Source organism: Cololabis saira, chromosome 11 (assembly GCF_033807715.1).
Source record: "Cololabis saira isolate AMF1-May2022 chromosome 11, fColSai1.1, whole genome shotgun sequence".
NCBI lineage: Eukaryota > Metazoa > Chordata > Actinopteri > Beloniformes > Belonidae > Cololabis > Cololabis saira.
Window position 1 is genome coordinate 39,012,697 of NC_084597.1, and position 14,199 is coordinate 39,026,895.

The following is a 14,199-nucleotide window of genomic DNA, read 5'->3' on the forward strand; positions in this document are numbered from 1 at the left end:
CGTTTATATTAATGGGCGTTTCATGTACGTAAATTGGATTTCCAAACACCCACTTTCCCTCTGTCACACTCTACTGCAGAACTTTATTACAATAAACTCCAGATAATACTTCTCTTTAATTCACCGACACTTCGTAAAGATAATAAGCTGGATGGAATAGAAATATATATACATGTATATATATATATATATATATATATATATATATATATATATATATATATATATATATATATATATATATATATATATATATATATATATATATATATATATATATATATATAAAATGTATATTACTTTGATCAATATCCTGAAACAGCCATTTGAATTATGTCTATTTGTGGAAGCAATTAATTATAGTACAGTCGGAGACTTGCTGTCTGAAAATTGACAGAAAAAGCTTAAGCAAATTAGCCATTTATCGTTATTCTGTATTTAAGAAAGTAAATGCATGAATGCTAGAAGAAATATTAAATAGGATTAAAAAGAAGAAATAAACCAATAAAGCTTGAAAGATCCTTTGAGTCAGAGTAAAGTGAAATTGAAAACTGAGTTTGTTACATTAAAGGCGAAAAAAAAAAGGTGAGTACACACTCAGTTTCCCGAACACAAATCTCAGACTAGCTTAAATATCACTGACTAATTATAATCATGCCAAATGCTTAGATGTGGAATCACAACTCCACATTGCAGGTATTAAGGATTTAGTTCATCTTACAGCTTTGAATTGAGCTTTGGGTTTAAAAATGTTGCAACGTACAAAATCTTAAATGCCCTATGAATGATGCATCAACCAGGCATTTAGATAACTCTCTAAAGTCAGTCTAGCTTTTCTAAATTGTGGCAACAATGATGCATCCATTAATCCCAGCTGTCTCTGGTAACAGTTTTTAAAACCAGCAAGTAAAAATGACCCAGTTTATGACCAAACTCCTCAGCTCGGTACCACATCGGGTCTGCACAATATCAAACCACACATCAAAGTATCCGCTTACTCCAGGTTTTTACCAGTCAGTGCATAGACCTGGGAGCACCCCTCCATGGCATTCACAAAATTAAACTATAGTTTGTCTTATTTAATTAAGTGCACATACAGTCTCCTAACAACCAAGGGACAAGATTAAGATCTTGGCTTCAATCATGCAAGTTTTAACCTGATTCTTTGAGCTGGTGTGTACGCCCCTCCAACAGTTGCAAAGCCATGCTTTTTACGTTGCTCTTCACAAATTTAATCCAGCTCTTTTTTTCACTTCACTCTTCTGCAACTTAAGTAGGAAGCTAAAGTTCTGCAAATTGTGGCGTCCAAGAGTAGGATGAATTTCAGTGAAAGGCAAAATTTAGCGAGCCTGTTATCAGATACTCAACTAGATGGCTTATTTAGCCTTGGTCTTACGCTAAATTAATCTAATTCGGTCCATTTTTAACATTACTTCAGCATTCCTACTTGTAGTGCAGAGTTTCCAAACCCATGCCAGTTCAACGCATCACTTGAGCAGAAACAAAGCCTGAAAGAGAAATCAGTAGCAACCATCTGTGGCTACAGAACAGTGAAAACCTAAATATTTGGGAATATAAATACAAATTGTCATTTAACATTTAATCTGTTGCTGTATCCTTACACTGATATCTAAAATTTTATCGTTTTTTAAACTGATCCTGGGAATGAGAAATGGTTGTTTGTGGTTTTTAAACATCTTAGTATACATAAGTGATCAACATGTGTCTCTGGGAGCATACCATCTCTCCTGGACTGCCTGGTTGTCCTCGCACCCCAGGTTCACCAGGTGGCCCCTGAGAAACAGGATGAAATTAACTGTGTGTATTAAATTAACTAATACATGCCATGCTCATATATGATTTAAATGTGTATGAAGTGGATTTCTAACCTGTATGCCAGGCTTGCCCATCTCACCGGCTGGTCCTGCGGGGCCTTCTTCACTCTGAAAGCTCACAAAGAAGAAACCAGCTTCATGATTCAGAGAGAATAAAAGTAAAAAGCTAACTTAGCCGTATATCTAAAGTGTAACAGCCAAGTTGATCCACATTGCAAAAATGCAACTGAATCACCAGGAAGGTTTTTTTTTTTTTAAAAGAGAGAGAAAAAAAAGATGATAATAAATGGTACAGGTCGGCATCACATTGCACTACACTGCACTAAAATAAACAAGAGACTAAGTTAATAAAAAAAAAAGGTTACTCTCACAATTTCTACATTGATCCTGAGCTGACACGATTTAATCCAACAAAGAAAAGCCATCAATAGTCCCAACATACTTACAGGCCAACCAGCACGAAGTAACTGGTAGGCATTTGTTTGCTACAAGAAAGAAAAAGGATACAAAAAAGATTACAAAAGGCAATTATTCATAAAAATACACAGACACAAAAAAAAAAATTAAATAATACCAGGTGATCACAAAAGATCAAATGTTATTTCAAATTTAGCGGATAAAGATCTGTCTTTGATTTATGTCTTACTCTCATTCAGAGTGAATGTATGTATGCAAATAAAATAGTCCACATAAAGTTCAAAGCATATTTGGAAATGAATCAGCTGCACAAAGTAAAAACTGAATTTTACTGGTGTCGTTTGATTTTTACATCAGCAACGGACTTCAAGTTGTGTCTGGGTATTATACATCTTTCAGCTGTGGTCAGTGCACAGAGATAACATACTGTCGATGAGGGACAACATCTGTTTTCGGGGGTCTTATGTGATGCCTTGTGTGTCCTTTAGATTCGTGACCATAAATAAAGTGATGACTGACAGCTCAAGGAACAAGTAACTTCTCTGAGGACTTGAAGGCTTTATATTAGATTTTTCAAGATCAGCAAGACTGAAAGCTGCCCACAATTATATATTCAGAATTAGGAAACCAATTCTGACTCAATTTGCCGACCCTGATGTAAACTTAACGTTTCAGCTCTTTCCACAGATATTCAACAGGATTTAGATGAGGAGTCAGACTCATAAGATGTTGTTAAATGGCTAGAACGATTAAATATTCACAGCTTAACTTTGCTGAATTGGTTTCCAGCTTAAAAGGAGCACAAGGGAATTCCAGCAACTTCTACATGTGAGGTTTCAGTCACTTCTCTGAAACCGTCTCATATTTGGTCTCTTGTTCTGACACTGTTGCTTTTCTCCTCCTTCATTACTTTCTGGAGCCTCCTAGTCCCGTCTGCCATGATCATCACTGTCGCTGTGTGAGCTAGTTTCGTCGTGGCGGGTGTGTGACACGGTGCCGTAACACGAAACACATTTATCTCGAGAGACGACCGGGATGGCAGTCCAATGTCACTTTGGGGTGGTTTTAGTTTTAAGAGAGACAGGAAACAATGGTAGCCAGACGATTCCTAAAAGTGATCGAGTATTCCTTCAAATGAAATTGAAACTGATACTCCAATATGCACAAAAACTCTCCTTTGTGTCACTTTAAAGATAAGGGAAAGAGGGGGGATTATAGATGAGAGATTAATCAGGATAAAAGACACACGTGAATTTGTTTAATAACTTGCTAACAATGAGGACATACAGTGTACCTGGAAAGCAGCCCATTCTTCAGCAGTGTTCCTCCAAAGGTAGAGGGTCGGTAAACCTGCTGGTCCGGGAGGCCCCGTCTCTCCCTTTTTGCCTTGTTTCCCTTCCAGGCCCATGTTACCCTGTGGTCGTTAAGATCAAAGTTACTCCCCATTTCGCTCATGGGTAGAATAGCCACCATTAAAATGATGGTTTTACCAAAAGTAATTTATTTTTTCTCAATGATACCATGCAAACCCCCTCTTTCCTGGTTTAAATCGTTGGACTCATATGTATCAAAATTTCTGTGGAAAAATAAAACTCCACGTATTAGTTTAAAGACATTGCAAAAATCCAAAGAATATGGAGGTTTAGAATTACCTAATTTTCAGTATTACTTCATAGCCAGTAAGTTACAGTATATTGTAAAATGGTCAAAAGATCATCCTTTAGATAGTCAATGGCTGGACTCAGAGCAAGTGTTTTGTAATGAACTAGAAATCTCAGAGTTACCATTTATTAGTCAAAGTATCAAACGTCATCAATGTTTCAAAAGCATTAATATTAGCACAACTTTATCAGCTTGGTGGGAATTTCTTAAAATAGCTAAAATTTCACTTTTTCCATGTGACCGTACACCCATATGGAACAACCCAGACATCGTGAAAAATGATAAAAAGATGGTTAACTTCGTTCAATGGAGAGATCAAGGAATACGGTACTTACAGCACGTAATTGTAGGAGGACAGTTTGTACCTTTCAATACACTTATTGTTCAATACGGAGTTAGCAGGAATAAATTTTTAGAGTATCAACAACTTAAGGCAATAATAAATAAAACATACAAAATTAGCCAATTAGATTTACAACTTCCCGCTAAGATAATAGATTTATTGAATCTAAGCACTTTAAAGTTGTTATCAAAACTCTACAGGTTAGTGTCTAAACTGGACGATTCAGTCTCTCTCCCGATCTCTAAGTGGGAGGCGGATCTCTCTCTTTTTTTTTTTTTTTTTTTTTTTTTTTTTTTTTTTATTAACAAACAGTGCAAACGATGACAAAAGACAGCATCAGTATGTGTGTGTGTATGTGTGTGTGTGTGTGTGCATGCGTGCCGTGTTTGAGTGTAAATAAGGTGATGAAAATAGGTACATAAATTGAGAATATTGATTCGAAAGTGAACAAATAAACAATTTTCATATAGAGTGGTGTAGCATGATATCATATAAATATAGCAATATCCTAATATAACATAATTTGTATAAAATATTATAACATATAACCAAATTATATCACCATACTATTATATATTACAATATAATACTATAGTTTAACATGCCAAGAGATTTCATAACTTAAATATAATAATATGAAACAATATATCATGATAATGCCAGTAATAATTATTAGAGTTAGAATTGGTCATTTATGTTTTGCAATCTCTCTCTTAATACCGACCAGTTTTCTTGGTCACAAATATGCTTAAATACGTTTACTATGACTAAAAACCCAAACCTACAACTTATACAGTACAAAGTTCTTCATAGAATACATTATACTGGACAAAGGATGTTCCAGATGGGCTTTGTCACCTCTAATATCTGTTCACAGTGCACAGAGAACACCCCAGATAATTATATGCATGCTTTATGGTTCTGTACACCGGTACAGAGGTTCTGGAAGGAGATTTGTGAGGATTTATCCACATGGATCAACCACAGAATCCCAGTATGCCCCACGGTATGTATATTAGGCCACCTGGGAGACACTCAAATAGATCCTAATTGGACACACCGGGTTCTCACTGCCTTATGTATCGCAAAGAAAACCATTTTAGTAAATTGGAAACAAAAATCCAGTTTATGTATCAACCATTTTAGGAATCTTTTATCAGATCATATTAGTAGTGAGATAATGTCTGCCTCCACTGAACAACATTCGGCTGAATTGCACTCTCTGTGGTCCCCGTTTATTGGCTTCGTTACCTAGTGGGGGCGGGGGGGTGGTGATCTCGTAGCCCTTGGGGTTGGGGGTCGGCTTGGGGGGTCTGGGGCGCGGGCCTCTGGTGGCCCCTGGGGGGCGGTGGGGGGGGCCGCGGGGCCCTGTCCCTAGCCGGTGGGGGCCTTGGGGGCCTGTGGGGGGGGTTACCTCATGGCGGTGGGGGGGGGGTGGCTGGGGAGGGCTCGGGCGGGGGGCTGTGGCTGGGGCGTCTCCGGGCCTCCCGGGGGGGGCGGGGCCGTGGACGTGGGGGTCCCACCCGGAGGGCCCGGCCCTGCCTGGGTGGGGGGTGGCTGTCTGCGCTGGGGGGGCATTGCTGCCTTGGTCCTCCGTCGCTGGGCGGGGGCCAAGTGCCCCTGCGGATGTGGGGACTCCGGGACCCTTGGGGTGTCCGCCGGGGTGGCCTCGGGGGGGGGGGTGGGGCCGGGTCCGGGGAGCGGGCTTCCCCTGACCGGGGGGTGCACGGGCGGGCGCGACGGCGGGGTGGCACCATTCCCAGGTATCTATGTCTTATGTTGTCAGTATGAATGGGAGGATGTTGGACCGTTTCCTCCTCCGTCTGGGGGCTCCGGCGGCGCCGGGGGCGCCCTTGGAGGTGCGGTGGGGCCCTTGCCCGGCTCGGGGGGCCGGCCCCCGTCTACTGGACGGCCGGTGGGGGGACGCGGGTGTCTTATCAGGGCCGGCTTTGCTGGTCCTGCTTCCTGGCTTCGGCCTCCGCTCCCCCTCTTGCCCCCCCTACACGATTCATACGCACATAGGCGAAAGGCGGGGGGTCCGGGTCGTGGGGGGCACTGTCCCGCGGGGCCTGGCACTCCCCGCCTCACGGTTTTAACAGCAAAATAGACACTGCACATTCAACACTTAATAAATACATTTGACAAGGACACGTAGTTCGGGAGGGGGGGGGGTCTGTGTCAATCGATACTTGGCCCTCCCTCCTCCCTGTTTTTATGGCATTAATCACATGCACTCAACACAAGGGGCGGGAGGGGGTCCCACATCACCCGCGTTCCCTCACCGGCCTGGGACGGGTGGGTCGGGTTACCCGGGCCTGGCGGGGCCCGCCGTGCAGCCTGGGGTGCCTTCTGGCGGTGCTGGATCCCCCCGGGGAGGGGGAAACGGTGCGTGATTGTATGTCTGTGTCGGTGAGAATGCGGTATGGAAGGGTCCTGCCATGGAGGATTTGAGCCTCCATTGGCAGGACATCAAAAACTTAATAATTTATCAATATTATATTATACAAAGATGGTTATTATTAGTATTATTATTAGTATTATTATTATTATTATGTATAGTATATTATATTATTATTAGTATAGGTATCGGATAGGTGAATGGATGAATGAATGGGATGCCTGGGTCTGGGGCCCTCCGTTGTCGGGCCTGCGCGGGTGTCGCCTTGTTGGGGGGTTCCCTCTCTCCGGGCCCGTCTCCGGTCCCCCCCCGCTGCCTCTACGGCGGGGCGCCCCTCTGGTCTTGGAGGGCCACTTTCGTGGGGGACGGGTGCGCCTGCCCGCGTCGGCGGCCGGGGCGGCTCTGTCTCTCCGGGCGGGCTGGCCCCCTGCCGGGTGGGGGTCGCTGGCCTGAAGGGTGAGGGCCTCCTGGCCGCGTGTCCGGCCCGGACCGGGTGGCCGGGGATTGCCTGAGTCGCGGTCCGCCGCCGCGGGATCCCTGGCTGCTTCTTTCCGCGCCGTGGGGGCCCCGCCCGCGGGCCCCCTCGGCCGCCGCCGGGTGGGGGGGGGGGAACCCGCCTGGGTTCCGGGCTCTTCCTTGTCGGCCTCTGGTCTCACGGGTGGCGGGGTTGCTCCCCCCCCTCCCCCACTATAGATACACTTCAGGTGGAGCTTTGTTTGGTTTATTACACACACACACACACACACACACACACACACACACACACACACACACACACACACACACACAGTAATTTAGTCACACGCATACACACACACACACACACACACACACACACACACACATGCATGATCATATACATACACACACACACACATAGACATACACACTGGCTTGTTCACCTGCATGCTGGCTCTCTAGTTTTTGGGTTTAGGTAGCGGTAGCGATAGCTTAGCTCAGACTGCGATCAGATCTCAAGATTTAGGTCGATTGCTGTTCGTGTTTTGGATGGCTCCGTGCCGGTTTCGTGCTTTGTTTGTGGTTTTTTTGTTGCAGATTTCCAGTGCTTGACGTGTGTCTCCGTGTGTTCCTGCTTCCTGGATTGGCAGTGGATGTCGTCACCACCCCCCCCCACCAAAAAAAAAAAAAAAACAAAAAAAAAAAAAAAAAAAAAAAAAACACTGGGTTTGTATGTGTATATTTATGTATGTGTACGCATATGTGTGCGTATATATATGTATATATTACATATAGTAATAATGCACATATATACACTTTTGGTTTCTACCGTCATGGTATCAATCAATAATATGTGTGCAGACAAGGTAAAAAAAAAAAAAAAAAAAAAAAAAAAAATCAAAGTTACTCATTTATGCAGATCGTTAAAAAACTCATATTAAACATGGTTAAACTGGGGCTCTGGCAGAAATAAGGATTTAGAGCGCTTGAGCTTAAAAGTAACTTAATGCCTCAACTACTGTGCATTATTTTTTGGAGTTTCTCCCTTTCTTTCATTGTGTTTAAAGTCCACACTAAGGAGAATAATTCTCTACGACACCTAAACATCCTGAAATGCCTTGTTTTCTCACCGGGGGTCTCTTCCATATCTTTTGTATAACATCATGACAGGCATTGGCATAATGCCTCTCTAGTGGGATCACTGGAGCTCAAGAAGATGTCATCCCTCAATAAAATGACAGCTGGTTTGATTCCCAGTTTCACAAGTCTAAATGTCAGTTTATCTCTGGGAAGATACAGAATCCCAAACTGCCTCATTGTGTTCCTCATCTGTATGTTACTATAATGATAGTTCTGCACATCATGAAGGGTATCAACCGCTTCTAAAAGGACCCAAACCTGTACATGAGTATAATCTGGGGGATTAACAAGTTTTTGTTACCTTATCACCTTTAAACCCAGGAAGGCCAGGCTCACCAGCACAGCCCTGTGGAAAGAGTGACTGAAAAATCTATAAAGCCATAAGGATAGAACAGATCAATATGTAGAATAATCAGAAATTTGATGTTTGCTGAAAAGAAAAAAAAAGAAAAGAAAAATCTCTTATTTTAATGTTTTCCAACAATTCCAAGACATATACATGTCTTGGAATTGTGTGGCTCCTTTACAATCTACATCTTTTCTTTTACTGCATATAGGAGCTTATCAAGTGCAACAAGTGTAAAATAGGTGTAAAAATATTTTTTCAGTACTTGCAGTTCTGTCTTAATACACACAAAAATAGACCAGTTTTTGTTGGGAGTATCCTATATGGTACACTACCACTGTTAATGTGATAATGTAAGGGGGAGGGGCAGATACATTGATGCAAATAGTGATCAATCAGTGATGGTAAATGTTATTTGTTTGGCGAACCTGGAATATGGTTTTTAAATGACATACCTACAGTACTTATCACAATGAATATATGTTTTGACAATGTCAACTTAAAACATACTGACAACATGTTTTTTTTACTGAATTATAGTATTTGACACAACACCTTTAGGGGTCATTTCCACAGGAAGATAAGTTATTAAGAGCTATGATCCTGTACTGTACACAATAAGACGAGAGAAGTCAAGAGGGCGTTTTCCCTCCTGGATCCCACAGCCGACTCCAATCACTGTAATGGTGCTGAGTGATTGTGTGGATTTTATGGTAGTGTGTCTCCAGATGTAGCCACATGTGCTCTCTGCTTTTGGTTTTGTCTGCCCTGCAGTCCCTGTAATGACCTACCTCCTACCCTAGATGGATCCTCCTGACTGGAGGTTGGATTTGACTCTTCTTAAATAATTTACAGACATAATTCAAAACTATTTCATTAAGTAATGCTATTGCAAACGTCGGAGGATCCTTATCTACACAGTTCTCGCATGACAGCATCAAAGATGTGTGGATCAACGTTTGCCTGAGACATCCAACTACCCGGATTAGATTCAGATGGCAGCTGATGAAGAACAGGCCCTTTTAAGCTGTAAAAGCATAAACATTCATCACAGCCTTGATTCACAAAGATTTTCTTTTCTCACATTCAGATACAGATTAATATGATACCTGCATGTGCTAAATCACTGTTGAGGCTTTGGCTTTACTAAATTCCCCAAAAGAAAACATTTAAATCCATTATGACTTCATTTCCTTTCTCACTGAGACTCAGAAACAGGACCATACTGATTCTTTTCTTCACTGTCATTTTGTAAAATATGCATTAGCTATACTAGAAATTAGTGCTGGGCGGTATGACCAAAAATGTATATCACTGTATTTTTCAAAATTATATCGGTTTCACGGTATATCACGGTATTTTTTTTTTTTTTTTTCCATGCACAACTGGGTGTTAACCACATTTTCTAATGATTTGGAAAGGAATTGCTGTAGTAAATTGGCTTAGAATGGCCTATTTTAGTGTCATGAGGAGGATGCATAAATCAAATACATTTGATTTAGGCATGCTTTTCAAAGAAAAAAGTCTTTTGCAAAATTACAAGGTAGAAAATATTTATTGAACTTAAAAAAACTGAACATTTTTTAATTTCCCAGCATTATGTTGTTTTGGTTCCACCTCCTGGTGAATGTTAGGTAAAATTCTTATGTGGTTACTTTTTGGTTGGCCAACGATTTATGTTTGTGGTGCAACCGGTACGGGAGCGGCCAGTCTATTTCCTTATTTTACAACGCCGTTATTAATTGTTCGTTTTTTTCCCCCACTTATTCCACCGAACACCAAAAGTGTTTTTTTTGCCATTTTCGGCCGAACAATTTCGGTGCATCACTACTGCTAAACAGTCCTCACAAACAGTGTCCTGCGGCGCTATGTTCCGCTGCGCGGCGTGCCGGAACGTAGAGCCGCGTTCCCAACGTTGTAAAATGAAATGAAAAATTCATATCATAAGAAAAATAAACACCGGTATTCGGTATGAACCGGTATACCGCCCAGCACTACCCTACTGATTCTTTTCTTCACTGTCATTTTGTAAAATATGCATTAGCTATACTAGAAATGAAAAAAATAAAGACTACACGCCCACTTACTTCCGGCCCCGGTGGTCCTCTTCTGCCTGGTGGTCCTCTTTGGAGCATGTACCTTTTACCATCAGAGCCAAAGACCAGCCCTCCATCTCTAGGGACAATTGTCCCGGTCCCTGGGCGCTCTTTGGCTGGTTGTTTGGCTTCACCCTCATGCTTGGTTCTATGATCAAACTGTGTTGTGCTCTGGATGGTGAAGGGGATCTCACGAGGTGCAGGTGAAACAGTCCTGGTCTCCTCAGTTGTGTCAAGTCCCAGTATATCTGTGGATGTACTGGGACTTGATGAGCCCTTGGGAAACAAAGGAAGTTCCAGTGAGGGCTTCCTTGGGGAACTTCCAATGTCAGAGTCAATGATATCCTCTGATGGTTTTTTGGGGGAAATGGATGAAGTCCTCTCACGAGAATCTGTATTTTTCTCTATGGTAATGTTCTCCTCAAAGTTTTTAGACGGTCCCTTGGGCTTCCCCTTCTGGCTTCCCTTGACTCCATTCCTGGAAGGTTTCCATTGAGGGTTCACTTGTCCCCCATTATGGAAGACAGGATCTAACAAGTCTGTGTCCTCTTCTATCACAAAGACGTCTCCACGACCCACTGAGCCTTTTGGATTGGACCTGGTAGGGATTGTCCCATCCCCTCGAGAAGTCCCTCGTCTGAGAAACACTTTCTACAAGGAAACAAAACAAGAATCAGGGTTTATTAAAGATCCTTTGGTGATCCTATGGTTTAGATCAATTATTGAGTGGATCCTCATTACTACAGTTAAGTTATCACATCAACTTCTTGGATTCTCTAATTTCTTAATTATAAACTCTAATAAACAACAGTGATCCTCATCATCACATGATATTTAAAAACAAGTCATCATCAGATCAAAAAATCTTGATGTTATGATGCCATGACTGTAATTTATAAACCCTTTATTCGTCACCGGTGACGGGCCCATTCGCATAGGGAAGAAATAAATCAAATCCAGTGGAAAATTTTGAAATATTTACTGACATCTGGTTTAATTTCATCCGCCTTAATGTTTTTCCAAGACAGTTACCACTGACACATCACTACCACTTCTTCTCAAAACTCTTGAATGCATTGTCTTTAATTAAAATATCAAACACTTGCCATTTGAGCCAAACCAATTAGATGTTCTTTCCAAACTCTGAAGAAATAAGTAAATTAAAACACAGCTGAAAATGGCATTGTTAGGGCAAAACTGCTGCTGTTGTACAGTGCCTGTTACCCTTCAGTTGATATCCGTGTGAAGGTTAAAGCGTAAATCTCTGCTATCTCCTGTTGGATCTTGTTTAATGAGTTGTACCGTACATACATTTCTGACAAGCCTGATTCATCCTCTCTTCTTATTACCTGTTCTTATCAACTTTTCCAACAAAATAAAAAAGGACTATAATGTCTAACTTAATGTTGAGGGCATAGTCAGCATAGTCAATAAATCACAAAAGCTGAACTTGAACATTTACAAGTTTATACCGAACTATAGACCATGGAGTAGATTCTAAGAGTAGTTATCCTACCTCATCATACAACTTTTCAAAGGGTTTTTTGTAGTAAGGCACTACAGACCGAAGAATTAAAACAATGTTCTGTAAGTACTCTCATTGTAATGAGTTTGGTCTGTAGTCAAAAGGAAACGTTTCTAATAAACACCTTCTGGATTTCAAACAAACAAAGTTGTTTCTGTGTCCAGAGGCAATGCTGCAGACGCAACATTACAACCCATGCCTGTTCTCTGTTCTGCTAATGTTTTGCAGGAAAAACATGCAAGCAACTAAAGATCAAAATGTTAGGCCTCAGGGGATGGTGGCATAGTCAGAGAAGCCTCTCAAGGGTAAGGGACCAAAGGGCTGTAAATTTAGTCTGATGTCGCTAACCAGCTCCAATGGAAAGTGTTTTAAGTGGATTTGGGGCATGTGGTGAGCAGGAGGACAAGATGAGGAAAGGCAAGTTCGGCTGTGTACAGTCTAAGTAAAAGAGTGTAAAAGCTTTCTGAACGCATACGTTAAAAAGGTGCGATACAGTGCTGCACTGAAAGAAGGACCTTTTTTTGGTTGTCTTTGGTAAAAATCTTAGATTTTAAGTGGAGCCAGCATGTAAATTACCCCAACATGAAAGCTTAAAATTAAAATAAAAAAAACAATGTAAGAGATATGCCGTATCAGATCAGTTTACCCATCGGTCACACTCTTAGAAGAAAATACAGTTTTGATAACCTTTCAAGATCTTTAGAGATACACAGTAAATCTAGGTCTACATAGTGGTAATGCATTTCATTTCATCATTTGTTTTCTGAATACATTTAAAAAACTGAATTAATACCTTTTTATAGGCAGATGAAAAGTCTTGTTCAAGAATTATACCTTTAACTTGTTAAGAAATACATGTTGATTGACACCACCAACAATGAGATGGGACTTTTATAAGATGAGATGCATAGACAGCAATTTCTTTGTTGCAAATTCAAGTTTTGGCTGATTCAGATTTTCTTTGTTTGTAAAAACTGTTAATTACGACACACACATTCATCACTGTGAATATTCTGTACAGGAAAATGTACTTGGCCTGCCAGTACATAAACTACTTCAGGGTCCCACAGGCCAAGAAGGCCTCATAGGACTTATAGATGTTTCCAGCAGACCCTCACGATGTGTTAGGGCCTACCAGGTCTGCAGTGACGTGCAGTCGGGGGAGACAGGAGAGGCCATGCCTCACCCGTTATCAGAGAAAGAAAATATGCTAAATGAAAAAAAATATTAAATGGTTGTATTTATCCAGTGATTTGCAGTATAAAGTTGTTTTATATCTAAATTCACCAGTTTTAGATTCTTTTTTTGTCAAACCCGCGGAATTTTCACGTTTACTGTTTAAATACTGAGAATAGACTTTGGTGAGAAATTATCTTCAGGACTAAGTTCTTCATATTTCCAGCCTCAAATGCATGCTTAAGTAATTAACGCTTACAAAAATAAATACAGATAAAAACCACTGGGGATTGCCTAAAAGGAACATTTCCATGTGTGATTCTCTGGCTCAAAAACCAGATGAGACTCACCATGGATTGCGCAAAAGTGTTCAAACACTTTTGCCAAATGAACTACATTTCAATAGTTCCGCTGATGTATATAATGATATATATAATGTTTTTTTTTTGTCAACTGTATGTGTGTAACGCGTTTCTTGTGCTGAGCAATGATAAAACGGCTGTGGGGAGTCACTACGTACTGGTGGGCAGTCGTGACCCCAGTGATTCTTCTTGTCTGGAGAACAAGTGACAGCAGCTACAACCTAAAGTTAATAAGTCAAGTGCAACCATCCGTTTATTTTTTCATGTCTGACCTTACTTTCAAAATGGAAGACTTCATTTATATGTAAAGGAAAGACCATAATAAAATGCATTTTAATTAAGTGTGCTTTTTTGTGTGCTACGGTTTGTATCTGTAAAGAAAGATTATATGAAACATAACCTGTAACCTGTCCGTCCGGTTCGTGTTTGTAAATCTGATT

At 41.1% G+C, this 14,199-nt stretch overlaps 1 protein-coding gene across 1 annotated transcript in view; it reads right to left on the minus strand.

Moving 5' to 3' along the window:
- si:ch211-196i2.1 (collagen alpha-1(I) chain) overlaps positions 1-14,199 on the minus strand; it is a 109,220-nt gene that overhangs the window by 39,087 nt on the left and 55,934 nt on the right. The window contains exons 6-11 of the mRNA XM_061733200.1: positions 10,688-11,347; positions 8,556-8,600; positions 3,547-3,666; positions 2,282-2,320; positions 1,890-1,943; positions 1,741-1,794 (exon numbers count right to left, since the gene is read on the minus strand). Coding sequence (XP_061589184.1) covers positions 1,741-1,794; positions 1,890-1,943; positions 2,282-2,320; positions 3,547-3,666; positions 8,556-8,600; positions 10,688-11,347 — 972 coding nt within the window. The remainder of the gene's footprint in view (positions 1-1,740; positions 1,795-1,889; positions 1,944-2,281; positions 2,321-3,546; positions 3,667-8,555; positions 8,601-10,687; positions 11,348-14,199) is intronic.